At 36.1% G+C, this 18,500-nt stretch overlaps 1 protein-coding gene across 18 annotated transcripts in view; it reads right to left on the reverse strand.

The window, feature by feature from the left end:
- The window catches only part of LRRK2 (leucine rich repeat kinase 2), a 152,957-nt gene that overhangs the window by 64,475 nt on the left and 69,982 nt on the right, over positions 1 to 18,500 (reverse strand). For all 18 annotated transcript variants that reach the window (XM_078338018.1, XM_078338022.1, XM_035255810.3 and 15 more), the window contains 7 exons: positions 15,978 to 16,228; positions 15,323 to 15,471; positions 7,751 to 7,844; positions 6,467 to 6,653; positions 4,031 to 4,212; positions 1,649 to 1,878; positions 1,107 to 1,234 (listed from right to left, as the gene is read on the reverse strand). In XM_078338018.1, coding sequence (XP_078194144.1) covers positions 1,107 to 1,234; positions 1,649 to 1,878; positions 4,031 to 4,212; positions 6,467 to 6,653; positions 7,751 to 7,844; positions 15,323 to 15,471; positions 15,978 to 16,228 — 1,221 coding nt within the window. The remainder of the gene's footprint in view (positions 1 to 1,106; positions 1,235 to 1,648; positions 1,879 to 4,030; positions 4,213 to 6,466; positions 6,654 to 7,750; positions 7,845 to 15,322; positions 15,472 to 15,977; positions 16,229 to 18,500) is intronic.

Raw genomic sequence — 18,500 nt, forward strand, 5'->3', positions numbered from 1 at the left:
TACTATAAGGACACATGTACACGAATGTTCATTGCAGCACTGTTTACAATAGCAAAGACCTGGAATCAACCCAAATGCCCATTGATAATAGACTGGATTGGAAAAATGTGGCACATATACACCATGGAATATTATGCAGCAATCAGAAATGATGAGTTTGTGTCGTTTGTAGGGACATGGATGAATCTGGAGAACATCATCCTCAGCAAACTGACACAAGAACAGAAAATGAAACACCGCATATTCTCACTCATAGGTGGGTGATGAAAAATGAGAACACATGGACACAGAAAGGGGAGTACTAAACACTGGGGTCTATTGGGGGGAAAAGGGGAGGGCCAGTGGGAGGGGGAGGTGGGGAGGGATAGCCTGGGGAGAAATGCCAAATGTGGGTGAAGGGGAGAAGAAAAGCAAAGCACACTGCCATGTGTGTACCTACGCAACTGTCTTGCATGCTCTGCTCATGTACCCCAAAACCTATAATCCAATAAAAAATTAAAAAAAAAAAAAAAAGAAATAATATGATAAAAAACAGTTGAACTTATATATTTTCAAGTTTTACAGCATAAAAGAGTTTTGGGTTACCAATAACTTTCACTGTGAAACATACCATTTTCATGTCATGACTTAGTTACTCTGAAGGTTTCCCAACTCAAAATTTTAGTGCTTCTTTTAAGAAAGTATTTAAAGAGATGGGGCAGTGGCTCACACCTATAATCCCAGCACTTTGGGAGGCCAAGGTGGTGGGTGGATCATCTGAGGTCAGGAGTAGGAGACCAGCCTGGCCAACATGGTGAAACCGTCTCCCCTAAAAATACAAAAATTAGCTGTGTATGGTGGCAGGGCCTGTAATCCCAGCTTCTCAGGAGACTGAGGCAGGAGAACCACTTAAATCCAGGAGACAGAGGTTGCAGTGAGCCAAGATCAAGCCACTGCACTCCAGCCTGAGCCACAGAGAGATCTATCTTAAAAACAAAAACAAAAAGAAAGTATTTAAAGAAATTGAGGCAATTTTTTGCCTCAAATAAATCATTTTACACACACACAGGTGCACTCACACACACAGTTGAATTATTTTCTATTTTCAATTGATAAGAACAAATCACCTTTATATTAAAGAGCCAAGGCTTCATGGCATCAACTTCAGCCTGTCCTTTGCTGAGGTCATAGACAGCAAGATACAATGCTCGCTGGGTCATAAAATGGGGATGCGTACTATAGAATTCCTCATGACCTAAATAAAGATTAGAGACAGATTTTTTTAAATCTTTCAAACAACAAGCAAGAATCCTTTTAAAAAAAATAATCTGGGGGAATAATACTATTTATTATTTACCATACTAAAAAGAGAAAAACAACAGACAATGTTTAGAGAACTATTCTGGGTTTTTTACTAGGGACTGACCACCTTTAGCATATGTGTCAGCGACTGATGAGTTCAGAGTACCTAGCGCTGAACTGTTGCCAACAGATCCCTCCACGTTCTTCTCCATTCTGGAGGCTGGAGTAAAATGAGGAGAAGTGAAGGGCTTTGGAATAATTCCATACAGTCTACCAGTTCTCTGGATATTAGAACAGAAAGCTCAGTTTTTTTAAACCCTGTTTATAACAAGTGGTAAAAGTGAATTTTAAAATTCTATAGAAATACCTGCAAAATCCCACACATTTAGAACGAGGTCTCTCTTTCTTTTGCCTCTTATTTGGATAGGCCAGTCTTTCACATCTATGCCAACTGTGGCACTCTGCATTCCAAGATCTGATTTCTTGATTTTCATTAACTGTTGCAATAAGGTGGTTTTACCACTCCCAGTATTTCCCACAATCATTAGTTTCATTCGGTTATAGGGTACAGCCTTTTTTAACCGCTGTTGAAGAAACCTAGTATTTGAAAGATAAAAATAAAATAATAAACCGCTTAAAAGTACATGAGATTTAAGTGAGTTGTTTTGCATGTAACACTATTCTAAGATATAGTTTCTAAAAGAGCGCATAGCTCATATAACTAATAATGAGTTATATAACTCATTAGTTATATATATATATAACTAATAACAATACGCCTTTCAGTGTATTGTTAATGCATATATTTTGCTAGAGATTTTAGTGTAGTTGATAGTGTTTGGTAGAATTACCAATATAACATGTTACACTACCACCAGAAATAATCAAAAGGCCAAAATGTGTTTCCAATACTAATCAGCATACAATACGCAATATGTATACATCTATATATACACACATATACATACATATGTGTATACATATTTGAATTTCTTTTAATAGTATTAAAAACCTTATAAAGTATAAAATTTCACAAAGTCCATATGACATAAAAACAAGATAAAAATATGTATACTGTAATAATAAACCTTGATAAGGTCATATTAGTTCTACATGTGTCTATATGGTCATATGTAGAATATAGGATGTATAGATAGATATATTTCACAAATGCATATAATAGTATATACAGATAGTGAGATCATATTACATCATACATAAATACATATAAACTATTATACTATCAGAAGATGTTAACATGGTTTCATTCCTAATGATCTTAACATAAAAACTGAACTAAATAGAAGTGTTTAGGTAGCTAAAAAATGACCTTTAAACTAACAGTAGATTTAAAGTGTTATCAAAAATATAATAAAAATAGAAAGACATATTTTGAAATATGTTAAAGTGTTGCCGCCATTTAAAATTAGAGAAAACCTAAATAAAAAATGAATTTTACATCGGAGTAGTGACCGATCTCTGACCAACATTTCTGATGATATAACTGAAAAGCAACATTACTTTTCTTCATTTTTTATTTCTTAAGATGGCAGCACTATTTGAAATATGTCATTCTTCAAAAAGCAAATGATGCCTACAATTTCTAATCCGCTCTAGGGTCTTTCTGTCTTTCCTGAAAACCTTAAACATGTTTAAAATATTTAACATATTTAGTTATGTAGCTTTAAAATACAGCATAATACACTGAAAGCTAGTTCTGCTAAACGTTTAGTAAGAATTGAACCAATTTTTATATGGCCAACTTTTCCACTTTCAAGAGGGAAAAATAATTGTGTAAAATGAAGGGTAGTCACTTTTAGCACAAAAGTTAAACTCTTTCCTTTACAATGAAATGAAGCTCAAGAATTCAGAAAACCAAATCCTTCCTCATAAAAAGATATAAAGTTAAATATAAATTTAAGAGACTTTAGGCGGAAGAGAATGAGTAAGCATAAAACACAGGTAATTAAACAACTATTAATTCTATGCCAGGCACTGTGTTTGGTGCCAAGATTTGAATAGTGAGTGAACACAGCCATGGTCTCTGCCTTGGTGCACATTACAGTCTAGCTGGGAGGTGACGACAGAGCTGAGGTCTGCAATGTTAATACAGTAACTGTGGGAAAGGGAGCAAAGGATTTTATGAGAAAATAATAAGAACAATGTGCTGAAAGGGAACAAAAAGTGGGATAAAATCCATTATTAAAGATATTTAAAGTGTTTCAAGTGTAAAGACCAGAAACAGCGATACTTGAGAAGTTTTGGTAGTTTCAGAGCTGATCAAGGTGAGTAGATTACTCATCCTAATGAGCAAAATAGAAGTTAGTGATTTCACATGATGTCAGTAACTATAATGCTTTAAGATGTAAGAGGCATATGTTTACTAGTTGCTATATGAAATACAGTGTGATAAGTTATTATACCGTGCCATATTTCTTTAGATTGTGTAATTGGTAACAAGAGACCGAATAACAATACATATTTTCTTTCAGAGTCTACTCCACTAAAAAGAAAGAGAAGGCAAAAAAGTCACTCTCAATGTTACCTGGCTAAGAAGAATGAAAAATCTCTACAGTGGCACCATAGAAACACATTCACTAAATGAAAGGCAAATGACACATAGCACATTAATGTCCAATATTACTATTGATTTTTTTCCCTAAAGCATAACAATATATGTCCATCGAAGTCACAGAGTGGAAATCTGAAATAAATTTGATAAAAACAAATAGAAATTAAATAATCAAACCTTATGATGTCTTTGGCTTTACATCCTATGTGTTTAAAATCAAAGTTAAGACGTAGTTCATCCAAAGGAAGGTCCCATATTTTGCTTAATTTCCCCATTTCATTGGGAAAGGATCTTAGTTCCAAGTTGTAACTGACATCCAGAGATGTCAGATTTTCAAGACAGCCAATCTCAGGAGGAATCTTAATGGAATAAAAAAGGGCAAAACCTGTTGGTGGGAAGTAAGAAATGTGTTCTGCCAAAAAATAGATGATAAGCAACAAGAAAGGCTCACAGATTCCATCAGCAGCTTGCACGAACTTTCAACAGAGTTCTAAAACTTTCCAAAGGCTTGTCAGAAGTTGTCAGTATGTGTTTAAAAACATAAAAACTTATATCTAAAACCTTACTCCCAAACAATCTAAGTCACTTATCTGTAATCTTTAAAAACCCAATCTCCTTTGGTAACATACTTCATCTCTTCAAGACATTGAAAGTAAGGAATTTCTCACCACAAAATGGATTTGGTTATCCAAATCCATTATCTGTGGCTTCATTCTGCTCCTTCAGTAAAGGCAGGAAAGCCTAGTCATCACAAACTTGCACGCAACTTAGTGTTCTCAAAGTACAGCGACATGCTTATAATTTAGGCGGCATCCTAATTGGAGTGCTTTCTTCTCTGTTCAGATCTTTAAGCAATATATATTATAATAGAAAACAGAGCCAGGCGCGGTGGCTCACGCCTGTAATCCCAGCACTTTGGGAGGCCGAGGCTAGTGGATCACGAGGTCAAGAGATCCAGACCAGCCTGGTCAACATGGTGAAACCCCGCCTCTACTAAAAATACAAAAAATTAGCTGGGCATGGTGGTGCGTGCCTGTAATCCCAGCTACTCAGGAGGCTGAGGCAGGAGAATTGCCTGAACCCAGGAGGCGGAGGTTGTGGTGAGCCAAGATCGTGCCATTGCACTCCAGCCTGGGTAAAAAGAGCGAAACTCTGTCTCAAAAAAAAAAAAAAGAAAGAAAGAAAACACTCCTTTGCTGGCAAAAAATCAGGCAGCAAAATATATCCACAGGTTTTCTGAACCTCACAGTGTCGGACACCAAACTCTTGGTTTTTGTAGGCAATATGCTAGAACTTGAAAAAAATATTTTCTGAGACAAACAGATTATCAATTTCTGATTTATAATAGAGGGAATGGAACAAAACAAAGGAGGTTGATCCATTGGGGTGATAGGTAGCATGGTGGAGCAATGCAGAAATTTAAAAATGTACCAAAGAAAGGTGAAAAACAAGTAATAAAGTATACAGGCCAGCAACAACTTGAGAAAAATGGAGTATCTGAGAGTCTGTTAACAGATTGGACAGAGATTTAGTGATATGATGACCCACAGCATCATATTAATTTATAATTATGTATATATTCATATAATTCTTCAAAAATATAGCATAAAAGTAATTTTTTAAGGAAATTAGGCTGTGTTACTAAATCCATTTACCATACGGTAGGCTTACAACTTAATTAAAAAAATGAAAGACTCAAATATTAATATTTACAATGCTCATTTTGAATTTATAGTTTTAAATGACATCATTACTATTCCATAGAACACTCTCTATGAGCTAGTACCATAAAGAATATTTTTCATAATACTATCCTGTGTATTAGTAAAGTGTTCAAAGTTATTTTGCCACAATTAATTAAGAGTAATTTGAGTTAATCTATATGTTAGATGATAACATCACACAGAATTTGAAATGAATATTCTAATAATTTTTACCTAGTTCAAATGTTGAGTAGATATATTTATATCTAGCTGTTTGGCTTTTAAATTAAAAGGTTATGATAAGTATAGCATATTGTTTTATTGTTTGAAGTATTAAAGCTATTACCTTTTTTTTTTTTTTTTAGATGGAGTTTTGCTCTTGTTACCCAGGCTGGAGTGCAGTGGCACGATCTCGGCTCACTGCAACCTCCACCTCCTGGGTTCAGGCAATTCTCCTGCCTCAGCCTCCTGAGTAGCTAGGATTACAGGTATGCGCCACCATGCCCAGCTAATTTTTTGTATTTTTAGTAAAGACGGGGTTTCACCATGTTGACCAAAATGGTCTCGATCTCTTGACCTTGTGATCCACTCGCCTCGGCCTCCCAAAGTGCTGGGATTATAGGCATGAGCCATCGTGCCCGGCCCTATCACCTTATTTAAATTTTAAAGTAGGTTTTTAAAAATTGTCAGTGTGAGAATGGATATTAAATCAAGTGACACACTATTGGTAGCTATTTTTATTTTTGAATGGAAATCTGGATTTATAGCCAACAGGTATTTAGTTAACGGGAAGTTTCTGGTTTCTCAAAACTGATATGCAGAATGCTAAATATCATTTAAAATGATAATTTGTGATGCAAATCATGAAGTATATATTTTAAGTGGCAATAATTTAAAGGTGACCTCTTACCTCTTTCAGTTTATTGTGAGAAAGATGTAGTTTCTCTACTCTAGACCATAAATATGCTTTTTCACTCAAGTCCAGGATGCTGATCTGATTATGGCTAAATAATAGTTCCCTTAAGTTCAAAGACTTCCAGTGTGCAGGACCTGGTAGATATTGAATATCATTGCTGCTCATATCTAAAGACCGCAAGCTAAAACAACACAAAGGAAAGATGAAACCAAATGAGTGTTTCCGAAATACATGAAATCACATCACAAATAATTTTCCACACAGTGAGAATAAGGCATAACATCAAAACTAGCATTAATGACATATGCGTATGCATGTGAGTTGAGAGTCTGAAGTTGAACCACCAGTGTTGAAGAACCAGGACTCTGGGCAAGTTACTTTATCTCTTATGAAGTGGCACTAATAACAGTGACTATCTTAGGGGATTATTAGGAAGATTAAAGATATGAACCACTATAGAGTAGTTAGAACAGCCTGGCATATTCTAAAGCTAAATGAAAGTTCTAGCTATTATATGTTTATGTCACACTTTCTTTGACTAAATTTTAATTATTATTTGCCTAAATATGTATCTATTTACACATATACTTTTATGAATTTGGTTTATCATGTATGATATAATTAGAATAGCATTTAAAATGTCAACACACTCAAGTTCTAATTAATGCCTGAATTTATAGTTAACAGGAAGCTTCTGGTTCCATGAAATTAACCAAAATACCTCAAAAACCTGGAACTACATAAACTTTCCTAATCTTCACCCAAAATTTCACTCAAACATAACTTAAGCATAATGTCAAAATTAAGGGTGTTTAGGCAACATATCAAGATTCACAAAAAAAATTTTAAAAGTTAAAGTGATAAGCAGTATAATCTCATTTCATTATATGCTCATTTCAATGACTATATAATGTCAATTAATTAAACAATTCTAAGTGTTTTTTACACAATAATCCACTAAATTAATACAAAAGTTTCAATTTTAAGTCATTAGTTGGGTCCTATATCTAGTGAAAATTATTCACATGTACAAAAACATTAAGCTGAGTAGGTTCAGGAATCAATTACCCCTATATGACTAAATTGAAATCATGTTTCTGTGAGGGGCAGGAAGGCAGCAAAACACACTGCCATGTGTGTACCTACGCAACTATTTTGCACCTTCTGCATATGTACCCCCAAACCTAAAATGCAATAAAAAAGAAAGAAAGAAATCATGTTTCTAAAGTTTCTATTCCAGCTGATGTGCTTTTAAAATTAAAGTAACAATAAACTTACTGTGGAAGATTTAAAATTGCTTCTGGAATACATGTAAATTTGTTTTGAGATAATTTTAGGCTTGTCATGGAAGAAGGCAAGAAAGGTATAGCAGCTAAAAGAAAATAAAAATGAGATCAACATTTTAATCATTCAAGTCAGATTTCCATTAAATTAAAAAATAAGAACTACCAACGGTGTGTCACATAATTTACTTTCCCTTCGCACACTGATAATTTTTTAAAATCCATTTTTAAAAAGAAGGTTATAGCCTTAATACTTCCACTAACCAATAAAACAATATGCTATGCTTATCAGAACCTTTTCATTTGAAAGCCAAACAGCTAGATATAAATTTATCTACCCAACATTTGTACAAAGTAAAAATTATTAGAATGTTCATTTCCAATTATATGTGATACATAGACTAGCTCAAATTACTCTTAAATAACTATAGCAAAACAATTTTCCACACTTTATTAATAAACAGGATAGTATAAGGATAGAAATTCTTTATGGTACTAGCTCAGAAAGAATGTTCTATGGGATAACAATGGGTGTTATTTAATAAAATTATTCTTTGATCATATAATCTTAAGAGATTGGGAAATATTACATAAAATAAATTAAATGTCTGAGTTCTCAATACTCTGGCGGATTTTATGAATTTTTAAGAAGGAAATGCAGTATGAGTTACCTCCAAGGAATAAAATTCTGTGAAACAATTTGGGAAATAGAAAATCAGACAGTTCTGTTTTCTCATCTATAAGAGTGCAGCTAGAGCAGATGAATGCTGAGATACTTGAGAGATCTACAAATCTACAGTTCTGTGAAAATGGCTTGAGGAATTAGTTCTTAGCATTTTCAAGGTTAAAAATATGGGTTACTCTTTATCTAGACAATCTTCAAGGGTCAAAACGTTCCAGGACACTCCTAGAGCTCTTTCTGAGAAACAGAAAGATACATAATTATACTTCACCTATTGGCAAAATAAATGAGTAGAAATGATTCTCCACTTAAGACTTCAGAGTCTTGAGTTTCATATGCTGTATGGAAAACATCCATAAGACCACAAAACTAAACTTTTAGTTTACATGGACCTGTTTTTTGTTTTTTTGTTTTTAGATGGAGTCTCACTCTGTTGCCAGGTTGGAGTTAGGTGGCACAATCTCGACTCACTGCAACCTCCGACTCCCTGGTTCAAGTGATCCTCCTGCCTCAGCCTCCCATGTAGCTGGAATTACAGGAACACACCGCTATGCCCAACTAATTTTTGTACTTTTAGTAGAGAAGGGGTTTCTCCATTAACATGAGATTATTTTTAATGGTTAGTGGTCTTGCTCAGATATCACCTCCATAGGGCATCTTCTCAAATTAAGACCCCATTTCTCAAACTATCAAGGTTGTGCAGTGCAAAGCAAACACATTTTTGAACTGAGGTCTATTCAAACTTTCACAAGATAATTAATTGCATGCACTTGTAAACATCACACAAAATGTCACTGCTTCAATTTCCTCAAGTGGGCAGAGGTCATACCCCTCCTAGGTATGACCATTAGGATCACTGCGAGATTCGGCTGAGATGACACACTGACCATACACCAGCTTCATGGTCCTTTTGGATGCTCCTCTTTCCAGACCCAACTTAAATATCACAGTCATAGAAATGCTTCCCTGTGAAGCACAGTCTGAATCAGATTCCCTCGAGGTATCACAGAGCATCCTGAAACTTTTCTACAGAAGGTACCACAATATAAAATTACATTCATTTGTGCCATCATTACTTTTTTGTCTGTCCTCTGAGCTTAATCACAAGTTCCTAAAGGACAGAGACCGAGTTTGCTTTGCTTACTAGTGAGTGAGTAAATCATTCTATCCCCAGTTCCAGGCTTATGATTAAAATGTGGCCAATATTTATGAGAGTAGGAGGAAGAAAGGGAGGAGAAAAGGAGGAAAATACTATGCAAATTAAGATGGCTTTGATCATTATTAGTTTCCGAAAGCTCTGACAAATTAAAATTTTATGCTATTATGTCAAACCATATTATTATATTAAATATTATATTAAAATAAGCTATTCTGTCAAACCATATCATGCTATTAAAACTGATTTTACTAACTCAGGCATAGAATAATCACGTGGTTTGCAAAATGTTAGTATTCTCTACAAAGGAAGATAAAATATAGGGAATTCCTGTTTATTGTCATAAAAGTACTTTGTTCCTTAATATTAAAATGTTCAGTTAGGGTACGAATGAACGTGATTTCCTCTATTACTTCATATACTAAGAGAATGCAGGGGATTCTACAACTTTTAATAAAAGTGATGATCACAATTTGCATTATTGTAATGCCTTGCAAAGCACAAGGGCTGAATGGCTATACAGTTTTAATTCACTAAATGGAAAGCCATTAAATGATTAATTTCATTTTTAGCAATAGCAATAAGAGTAATCACATTTATTATATAAAAAATTGCCAAAGAAACCTCAGTATGAAAAACACTATTTCAGTTTAACAATATTATTTTAGATAAACAGTATTTCTGTATATTTCAGTTCAGTTTTAGTTTTAAACTAAACATGCACAGGGCTGCCTTACCCAGCTCAGGTAGCCATGAGCATATTTAGTGTAAGACTAAAAGGAACCACAGTGTACTACCCAGTAGGCCAAGTAACTATCATTTTAACCTCTGACAATAAAAAATGTGCTTTTTAAAATTATAGACTATTTTTAGAGCAGCTTAAGATATACAGAAAAATTGAGCAGATAGTACAGAGACTTTCAATATATCCCTTCTCCCCTCACTACCACCTCCCCACACACATTTTCCTCTGTTATTAATGATTTGTATTAGTTTGGCACAGCTGTTCCAATCAATAAGCCAATATTTAACCCATCATTATCACTCAAAGTTCATAGTTTACATCAGGGTTCATTCTCTGTACTGTACAATCTATGGGTTTTGACAAGTGTACAACAGCATGTATCCCTCCTTGTAGTATCATACAAAACAGTTTCACTGCCCTAAAAATCTTCTGTCCTTTACCTATTCACCTCTCCCTCCCTCAATCCCTGACAACAATTCACCTTTTTAATGTCCTCATAATTTTGTCACTTCCATAATGTCTTATATTTGGGAAAGAAGGGTATGTAGCCTTTTCAGATTGGGTTTTTTCACTTAGCAATATGCATTCAGGTTTCTTTCATGTCTTTTTTTTATTGGACTTTATATTCTGAGGTACAGGTGCAGATCGGGCAAGACCGTTGCATAGGTACATTCATGGCAAGGTAATTTGTTGCCATAATCCCCCAATCACCTATACCTAACATTTCTCCCCACGTTATCCCTCTCCCATGCTCTCTCCCACTATCCTTTCCATAGCCACCAGCAAAGGACCCAAGTGTATGATGCTCCCCTCTTTGTATCCAAGCGTTCTCATTGTTCAACACCTGTCTATGAGTGAGAACATGCAGTGTTTGATTTCCTGTTCTTGTGTCAGTTTGCTGAGAATGATGGTTTCCAGGTTCATCCATGTCCCTACAAAGGACACAAACTCATCACATCGTTTCTTATGGCTGCATAGTATTCCCTGGTGTATATGTGCCACATTTCTTTGTCCAGTCTATCATTGATGAGCATTTGGGTTGGTTCCAGGTCTTTGCTATTATAAACAGTGCCACTATGAACATACGTGTGCATGTGTCTTTATAATAGAACGATTTATAGTCCTTTGGGTATATAACCAATAATGAAATTGCTGGGCCAAATAAAATTTCTATTTCTAGATCCTTGAGGAATTGCCACACTGTCTTCCACAATGGTTGAACTAATTTACACTCCCACTAAGAGTGTAAAAGTGATCCTATTACTCATGATGGATAAGCTTTTTGATGTACTGTTGCAATCGGTTTGCCGGTATTTTATTGAAGGTTTTTGCGTCTGTGTTTATCATGGAAATTGGCCTGAAGTTTTCTTTTTTTGTTGAATCTCTGCCAGGTTTTGGTATCAGGATGATGTTGGTCTCATAAAATGAGTTGGGAAGGATTCCCTCCTTTTGTAATTTGGAGTAGTTTAAGAATGATTGGTACCAGCTCCTCTTTGTGAGTTTAGTAAAATTCGGCTGTGAACCCCTCTGGATCTGGACTTTTTTTGGTTAACTGTTAACTGTTGCCTCAACTTCAGCCCTTGTTACTGGTCTATTCAGGGTTTCAACTGCTTCCTGGTTTAGTTTTGGTAGGGTGCAAGTGTCCATGAATTTATCCATTTCTTCCAGATTTACTGGTTTATGTGCATAGAGTAGTTTGTAGTAATCCCAGATGGTAGTTTTTATTTCTGTGGGATTGGTGGTGATATCCCCTTTGTTGTTTTTTGTTGCATCTGATTCTTCTCTTTTCTTTTTTGTTAATCTGGCTAGCTGTCTATTTTGTTGATCTTTTTGAAAAACCAACTCCTGGATTTATTAATTTTTGAAGGGTGTTTTGTGTCTCTATCTCCTTCAGTTCTGCTTTGATCTTAGTTATTTCTTGCCTGCTGCTAGCTTTTGAATTTATTTGATCTTGCTCCTCTAGGTCTTTTAATTTTGATGATAGGTTGTCGATTTTAGATCATTGCTCACTTCTCTTATGGGCATTTATTGCTATAAATTTCCCTCTAGACAGTGCTATAAATGTGTCCCAGAGATTCTGGTACATTGTGTCCTCATTCTCGTTGGTTTCATAGAACATCTTTATTTCCTCCTTCATTTCATTGTTTATCCAGTCAACATTCAGGAGCCAGTTGTGCAGTTTGCATTTGTTGAGGAATGATTTACTTCCCATTATGTGGTCAATTTTAGAGTGTGATGTGGTGCTGAGAAGAATGTATATTCTGTGGCTGTGGCGTGGAGAGTTCTGCAGATGTCTATTAGGTTCTCTTGTTCCAGTTCTGCATTCAAATCTTGTATATCCTTGTTGATTTTCTGTCTCATTGATCTGTCTAATTTGATAGTGGAGTGTTAAAGTCTCCCACTATTATTGTGCAGGAGTCTAAGTCTCTTTGTAGGTCATTAAGAACTTGCTTTATGTATCTGGGTGCTCCTGTATTGTGTGCATATATATTTAGGACAGTTAGCTCTTCTTGTTGTATTGATCTTTCACTATTGTGCAGTCTCCTTCTATGTCTCTTCTGATCTTTTTTGGTTTAAATTTAATTTATCAGAGACTAAAATTACACCCCCTGCTTTTTTTTTGCTCTCCATTTGCTTGGTAGATCTTCTTCCATCCCTTTATTTTGAGTCTATTTTGTCTTTGTGTGTGAGAAGGGTTTCCTGGATACAGCACATAGATGAGTTTTGACTTTTTACCCAGTTTGCCAGTCTGTGTCTTTTGATTGGGGCATGTGGACCATTTATATTTAACTTGAATATTGTTATTTATGAATTTGATCCTACCATTTTGTTACTGGGGTTTTTTTGCCTGTTGTTGACTCAGTTTCCTGATTGCATTGTTGGTCTTCACCATTTGGTTGGTTTTTGCAGCGACTGGTACTGGATGTTTTTTCTGTGTTTAGTGCTTCCTTCAGGAGCTCTCGTAGTCAGGTCTGGTGGTGACGAAATCTCTCAGTAATGATTTGTCCATAAAGGATTTTATTTCTCCTTCACTTATGAAGCTTAGTTTGGCTATATATGAGATTCTGGGTTGAAAGTTGCTTTCTTTAAAGATGTTGAATATTGGTCCCCACTCTCTTCTGGCTTGTAGGGTTTCTACCAAGAGATCTGATCTGCTATGAGTCTGACAGGCTTTCCTTTGTTGGTGACCTGAACTTTCTCTCTGGCTGCCCTTAGCATTTTTTCCTTCATTTCAACCCTGGTGAATCTGACGATTATGTGCCTTGGGGTTGCTCTTTTTGAGGAGTATCTGTGGTGTTCTTTGTATTTCCTGTATTTGAATGTTGGCTTGCTTTGCTAGATTGGAGAAGTTCTCCTGGATAATATTTTGAAGAGTGATTTCCAGCTTGGATTCATTTTCCCTGTCCTCTTCAGGTAACCCGAAAAGCATAGATTAGGTCTTTTCACATAATCCCATATTTCTTGGAGGCTTTGTTCATTTATTTTCACTCTTTTTTCTCTTTTCCTGCCCTCTTTTTTTATTTCGTTGAGTTGATCTTTGATCTCTGATATTCTTTCTTCTGCTTGATCAATTCAGCTACTGAAACTTGTGTATGCTTCACGAAGTTCTTGTGCTCTGTTTTTCAGCTCCATCAAGTCATTTATGTTCTTCTCTAGGCTGGTTATTCAAGTTAGTATTTCATCTATTTTTTTTTCAAGGTTCTTGGTTTCTTTGCATTGGGTTAAAACATGTTCTTTTAGCTCAGAGAAGTTTGTTATTACCCACATTCTGAAGTCTGCGTCTGTCAGTTCATCAAAATCGTTTTCTGACCTGTTTTGTAGCCATGCTGGTGAGTTGCTGTGATCTCTCTGGGTAGAAGAGGCTTTCTGGACGTCGATGTTTTCATCCTTTTTGCACTGGTTTCTTCCCATCTTTCTCAGAAAGAGTCAATGTCCTTTCTGTTGAAGTTGAGGTTATTTCTCCTGTATGAGGCTTTTTTTTTTAAATGCAGGTTTCAGTGTGCCACTTGAGACAGTCTGTCTGTTGTGTATGCCTGTGGAGGCGCTGCTGGGCTGCCTTGGTCTCAACCAAGCTGCTATTTATTCTTTGCCTGGTTTCTGTAATGGTGGGGTTAGCCCTGCTTTCCCAACAGCGGGCTCTTTCCCTCTGCCAAGCCTGCTGTTCCTGGGTGGAGGATGTCCCAACAGCGGGCTCTGTCCCTCTGCCAAGCCTGCTGTTCCCGGGGGAGGATGTGTTCACTGTTAAACTCTCCTGTGAGAGGGGCTCTGGTTGCTGGATCTTGTGGGGGTGGGGCCTGTCTGGTCATATCCCCCTCCTGCTTTCAACTCTCCCTTCTGTGGGACGGGCAGTTCCTTTTCGCAATCTTTCTTGATATTAGTCCAAATCTCCACCCTGGTCTGCGTTAACAAGGCACTGGTCTGGCCAAGGCTGCCAGCCAAGGCTGTTGCCTGGGTCTGTGAGTCTGGGTGGTTCTCAGCAAGGCAGCGTTTTCCTGGTCTGTGTGCTGCCGAAGTCTCAGAGCAAATTGCCGTATCTGATTCAGAGAACCGAGAAGGTGATACCCCCGATCCTCTGTGACTGATACACTTTCCAGGTGGGGTAGTACCCCGCCTTGCCATGGTTGGACACCTTTGGGCTGCTTTTGCTGCCCTTTTTTGGGGTTAATACTGCTGTTTAACCAGTCCTTTTACAACAAAAACAGTACCTCACTCAGAGATGCGGATATTGCTCTGGTTCTGTCTCACTGGGTGGTAGCTGCACTCCAGAGAAGCTGCCTTTCCGCCATCTTCCCCTGAATCCCATGTCTTTTCATAGTTTGATAGCATTTCTTTTTATTGCCAACCTGCTAACTTTATTTTTTAAATACAGCATAATCTTTAAACTAAAATACCACCTTATAATCTCCACCAAAAGGTCCATATATGACTCATCTTGTACAAATCAGAAGGCCTGGTAAGGAGGAGACCCACACAGAACACTTACCAAGAAAATTCATTCTGGCACTGAAACTCTCCACTTTAGGACAAGCCTCAAGGAAGTTCTCTGACAGGGATGAAATGTGATTTTTACTAAGGTTTAAAATCTTCAGTTCCTTCAGTCTCAAGGGAGAGCATATTCCTGATATTTTATTTCTAGTCACAAGAGACAAGATAATGATTATATTGCATAAATTCATATCCTTTAAAGAAAAAATATCAAAAACAATTTGCTTTCAAAGAATAGCATCAAAGAGGATATATTAATTTAAAAATTAGTTGTGAAAATGTACGTCAATTGATAAAAGTTGTAATGTTCATTGCCTCAGTATTTTATTTTATGTGTATACATAAAGATAGAGAGAGAGAGGGAGAGAGAGGGAGAGGGAGAGAGAGTCGCACTCTGTCATCCAGGCTGGAGCGTAATGACACAATCTCGGCTCACTACAATCTCCGCCTCCTGGATTCAAGTGATTCTCATTCCTCAGCCTCCAAGTAGCTGGAATTACAGGTGCATGCCACCATGCTCAGCTAAATTTTGATTTTTAGTAGAGATGAGGTTTCACCATGCTGTTAAACTCATTGCTACAGAAATGTCAGCATATTTTGTTAACATCAGCATATTTAGTCAACCCTTTAATCTTTAATGAGCTCTTTCTTACCCTTCTAAAATGAGCTGCTCCAGCTTCTCTACCACATCAGCAGCATTCTCAGGAACAGAAGACAGCTGGTTATATGACAGGTTGAACTGCTTCAGAGTTGGACATTTCACTGCAGGATCTAAAACCACTGAGGGTCCAATGTCATTTCGAGAGACATCAAGGTTAGCAATGCAATTCATTTTCAACAAGTAAGAAGGAAATGATGTAAATTTATTACTGTGCAAGTCCAAATGTGTCAAACTCTTCAGAGTCTGAAAAGACAATAGTTTAAAATTCTAAAGTGAACCATCTGAAGAACTTAAGTCTAGCTAATATTTCTGCGTTACACACCTCTGCTAACTAGAACCATCAAGAATTTTCAAAAAGTTGAAAACACAATCCACAGTAGAATTTCAGTATACTGATTGGCCCAATTGTCTCTGCATATAGCATGGGTAAAATCAGAAAAACTACAACAGGTAGACTGTCAAAATCAGGTTCACAAAAATAGGGTTGAAAGCTTCCTTCAGCTTTTTTGTAAATTATTTCCAGAAAGAGCAAAATGGAAGCAGAATAGGCCTCAACAAATATTTGAATTAATGATTTAATGATAAGTACAACATAATCCTGGGAAAATGTTTTAAATGATGTCAGAAAATGTTACATATTTTGATATAATAAGATTTAACTATACAAATAGTTACATATAATATGTGTTTCATTTTAGAACCTCCTCTTTTTCATGGAATTTTTTGTTTTAAATTTCTACTTTCTATTTTCAGCAATTTTTAATTTTACAATTATATTTACTTACATATTGTGTCATTTCTTAAAAACGTTGGTATATAATACTCTCTAAAATACCAAAAATGATCACTTCTCTATGCTTTTCTTTATATATCAGTATATTTATCCACTCAAGAAATTCTAGAGTTTGATATGATTATAGAGGCTTCTTCCTGAACTCTTTGCCCCAGAAGTTGTTTCAAAATTCCTGCCTTTGTTTCAGACCCTTATTAACTTATTCCAAAGTAAAGATTTAAAAATTATTCTCAAGGTTTAATCAGGAAATTTTCATATTGAAAAAAAAAGTGCCATCTAACGATGTCACTTGGAAAAATAAAACACACAGTTGAGCCCCTTAGGCAATAACAACAACAAAAAGTGCCATCTGATGGTGTCATTTTGAAATTTCCCTAAGAGAAGGTTCTGAGCTTGTCCAGTCATCGAAGGTCCGCATGTCTCACCCTGTTATAGTCTCTTCCAATTCTCTTTAACTAGACTAAATCCTAGAATTATTTTACTTGCACATTTAACAAATATTAATTGAAGGATTACCAAGCTTCAGACATTAATTCCTCCACAAATCAATTCAATAAGTATCTACTAGGCTTCTACAATATGTTAGGCCTCACTAGGCACTGGAAATAGAAACAAGCCTTTACAAGTCCTGTTCTCAAGGAGTTCACAGCTTAGTGAGGGCAAGGTATTTTAAATCAAGTTGGATGAGTGAATGAGAATTAGGGGAAAGCATCAGGTGCTATGCACATGGAGTCTAGGTGGGTAGGTTGGCTGGAGAGTAGAAGGAAAAAGGAAGAGAAGCAGAGAGTGAAGAAATGACATTTATATTGAGCCCTGGGTGACTTAAAGTATTTAGGAAGGCAAAAAGATAAAGGAGAGAAAGGATACATTTTAGACATTAGGGCACGACTGGGGGAGTGGGTCACCTTTCTTTCTTCTCTCTGTCTCCAGATATAAAAACCTTAGAGAAAAACCTTAAATATACTTAAAATTTACATAATGTTGTTTTCAAATCATCTCCAAATTGTGATAAATATTTTAGGCTAAAAGAGGGGGAAATGCATTTGTAATAAGCCTTTTTTTTTTTTTAGACAGGGTCTTACTGTTGCCCAGGCTGGAGTACAATGGCACGATCTTGGCTCACTGCAACCTCTGCCTCCTAGGCTCAGGCAATTTTCCTGCCTCGACATCCCAAGTATCTGAGACCACAGGCACACCCCATCACATCTGGCTAATTTTTTAAATTTTTGATAGAGACAGCATTTCTCTGTTACTTAAGTTGGTCTTGAACTCTTGATCTCAAATGGCTCACCTGCCTCAGCCTCCCATAGTGCTGGGATTATAGGTATGAGTCGCCATGCCCAGCCCTGAGAATTTAATTTAACAATTTAAACATTTGTATTAAAATAATTTTAAGTTTTATGATTTCTTCTTTGATTTTCAAAATTACTTTGATCTGTAGTACATACAAATGGTGAGCAAAGTCAATTTTCAGAAAGCTATCCTATCAACAAACCATGTTGTACTTTACTTCTTACAAGACAAGAACTTTGACCAAAAGAAAAATCTTTAAGTTATACATTATCTTAAACTGAAAAAAAAAATGCCACATTAATCATTTAGTTGAGTCTCTATTTTACAGATGAAAAATTAAGGCTTAAAGCAGGCAGAGTGACATGTTCATATTGTCACAGTTGGTAGCTGCATCAGAGCCAGTACTACCAAACCAGGTCTAATTCTTGT

Source organism: Callithrix jacchus, chromosome 9 (assembly GCF_049354715.1).
Source record: "Callithrix jacchus isolate 240 chromosome 9, calJac240_pri, whole genome shotgun sequence".
NCBI classification, from domain to species: domain Eukaryota; kingdom Metazoa; phylum Chordata; class Mammalia; order Primates; family Cebidae; genus Callithrix; species Callithrix jacchus.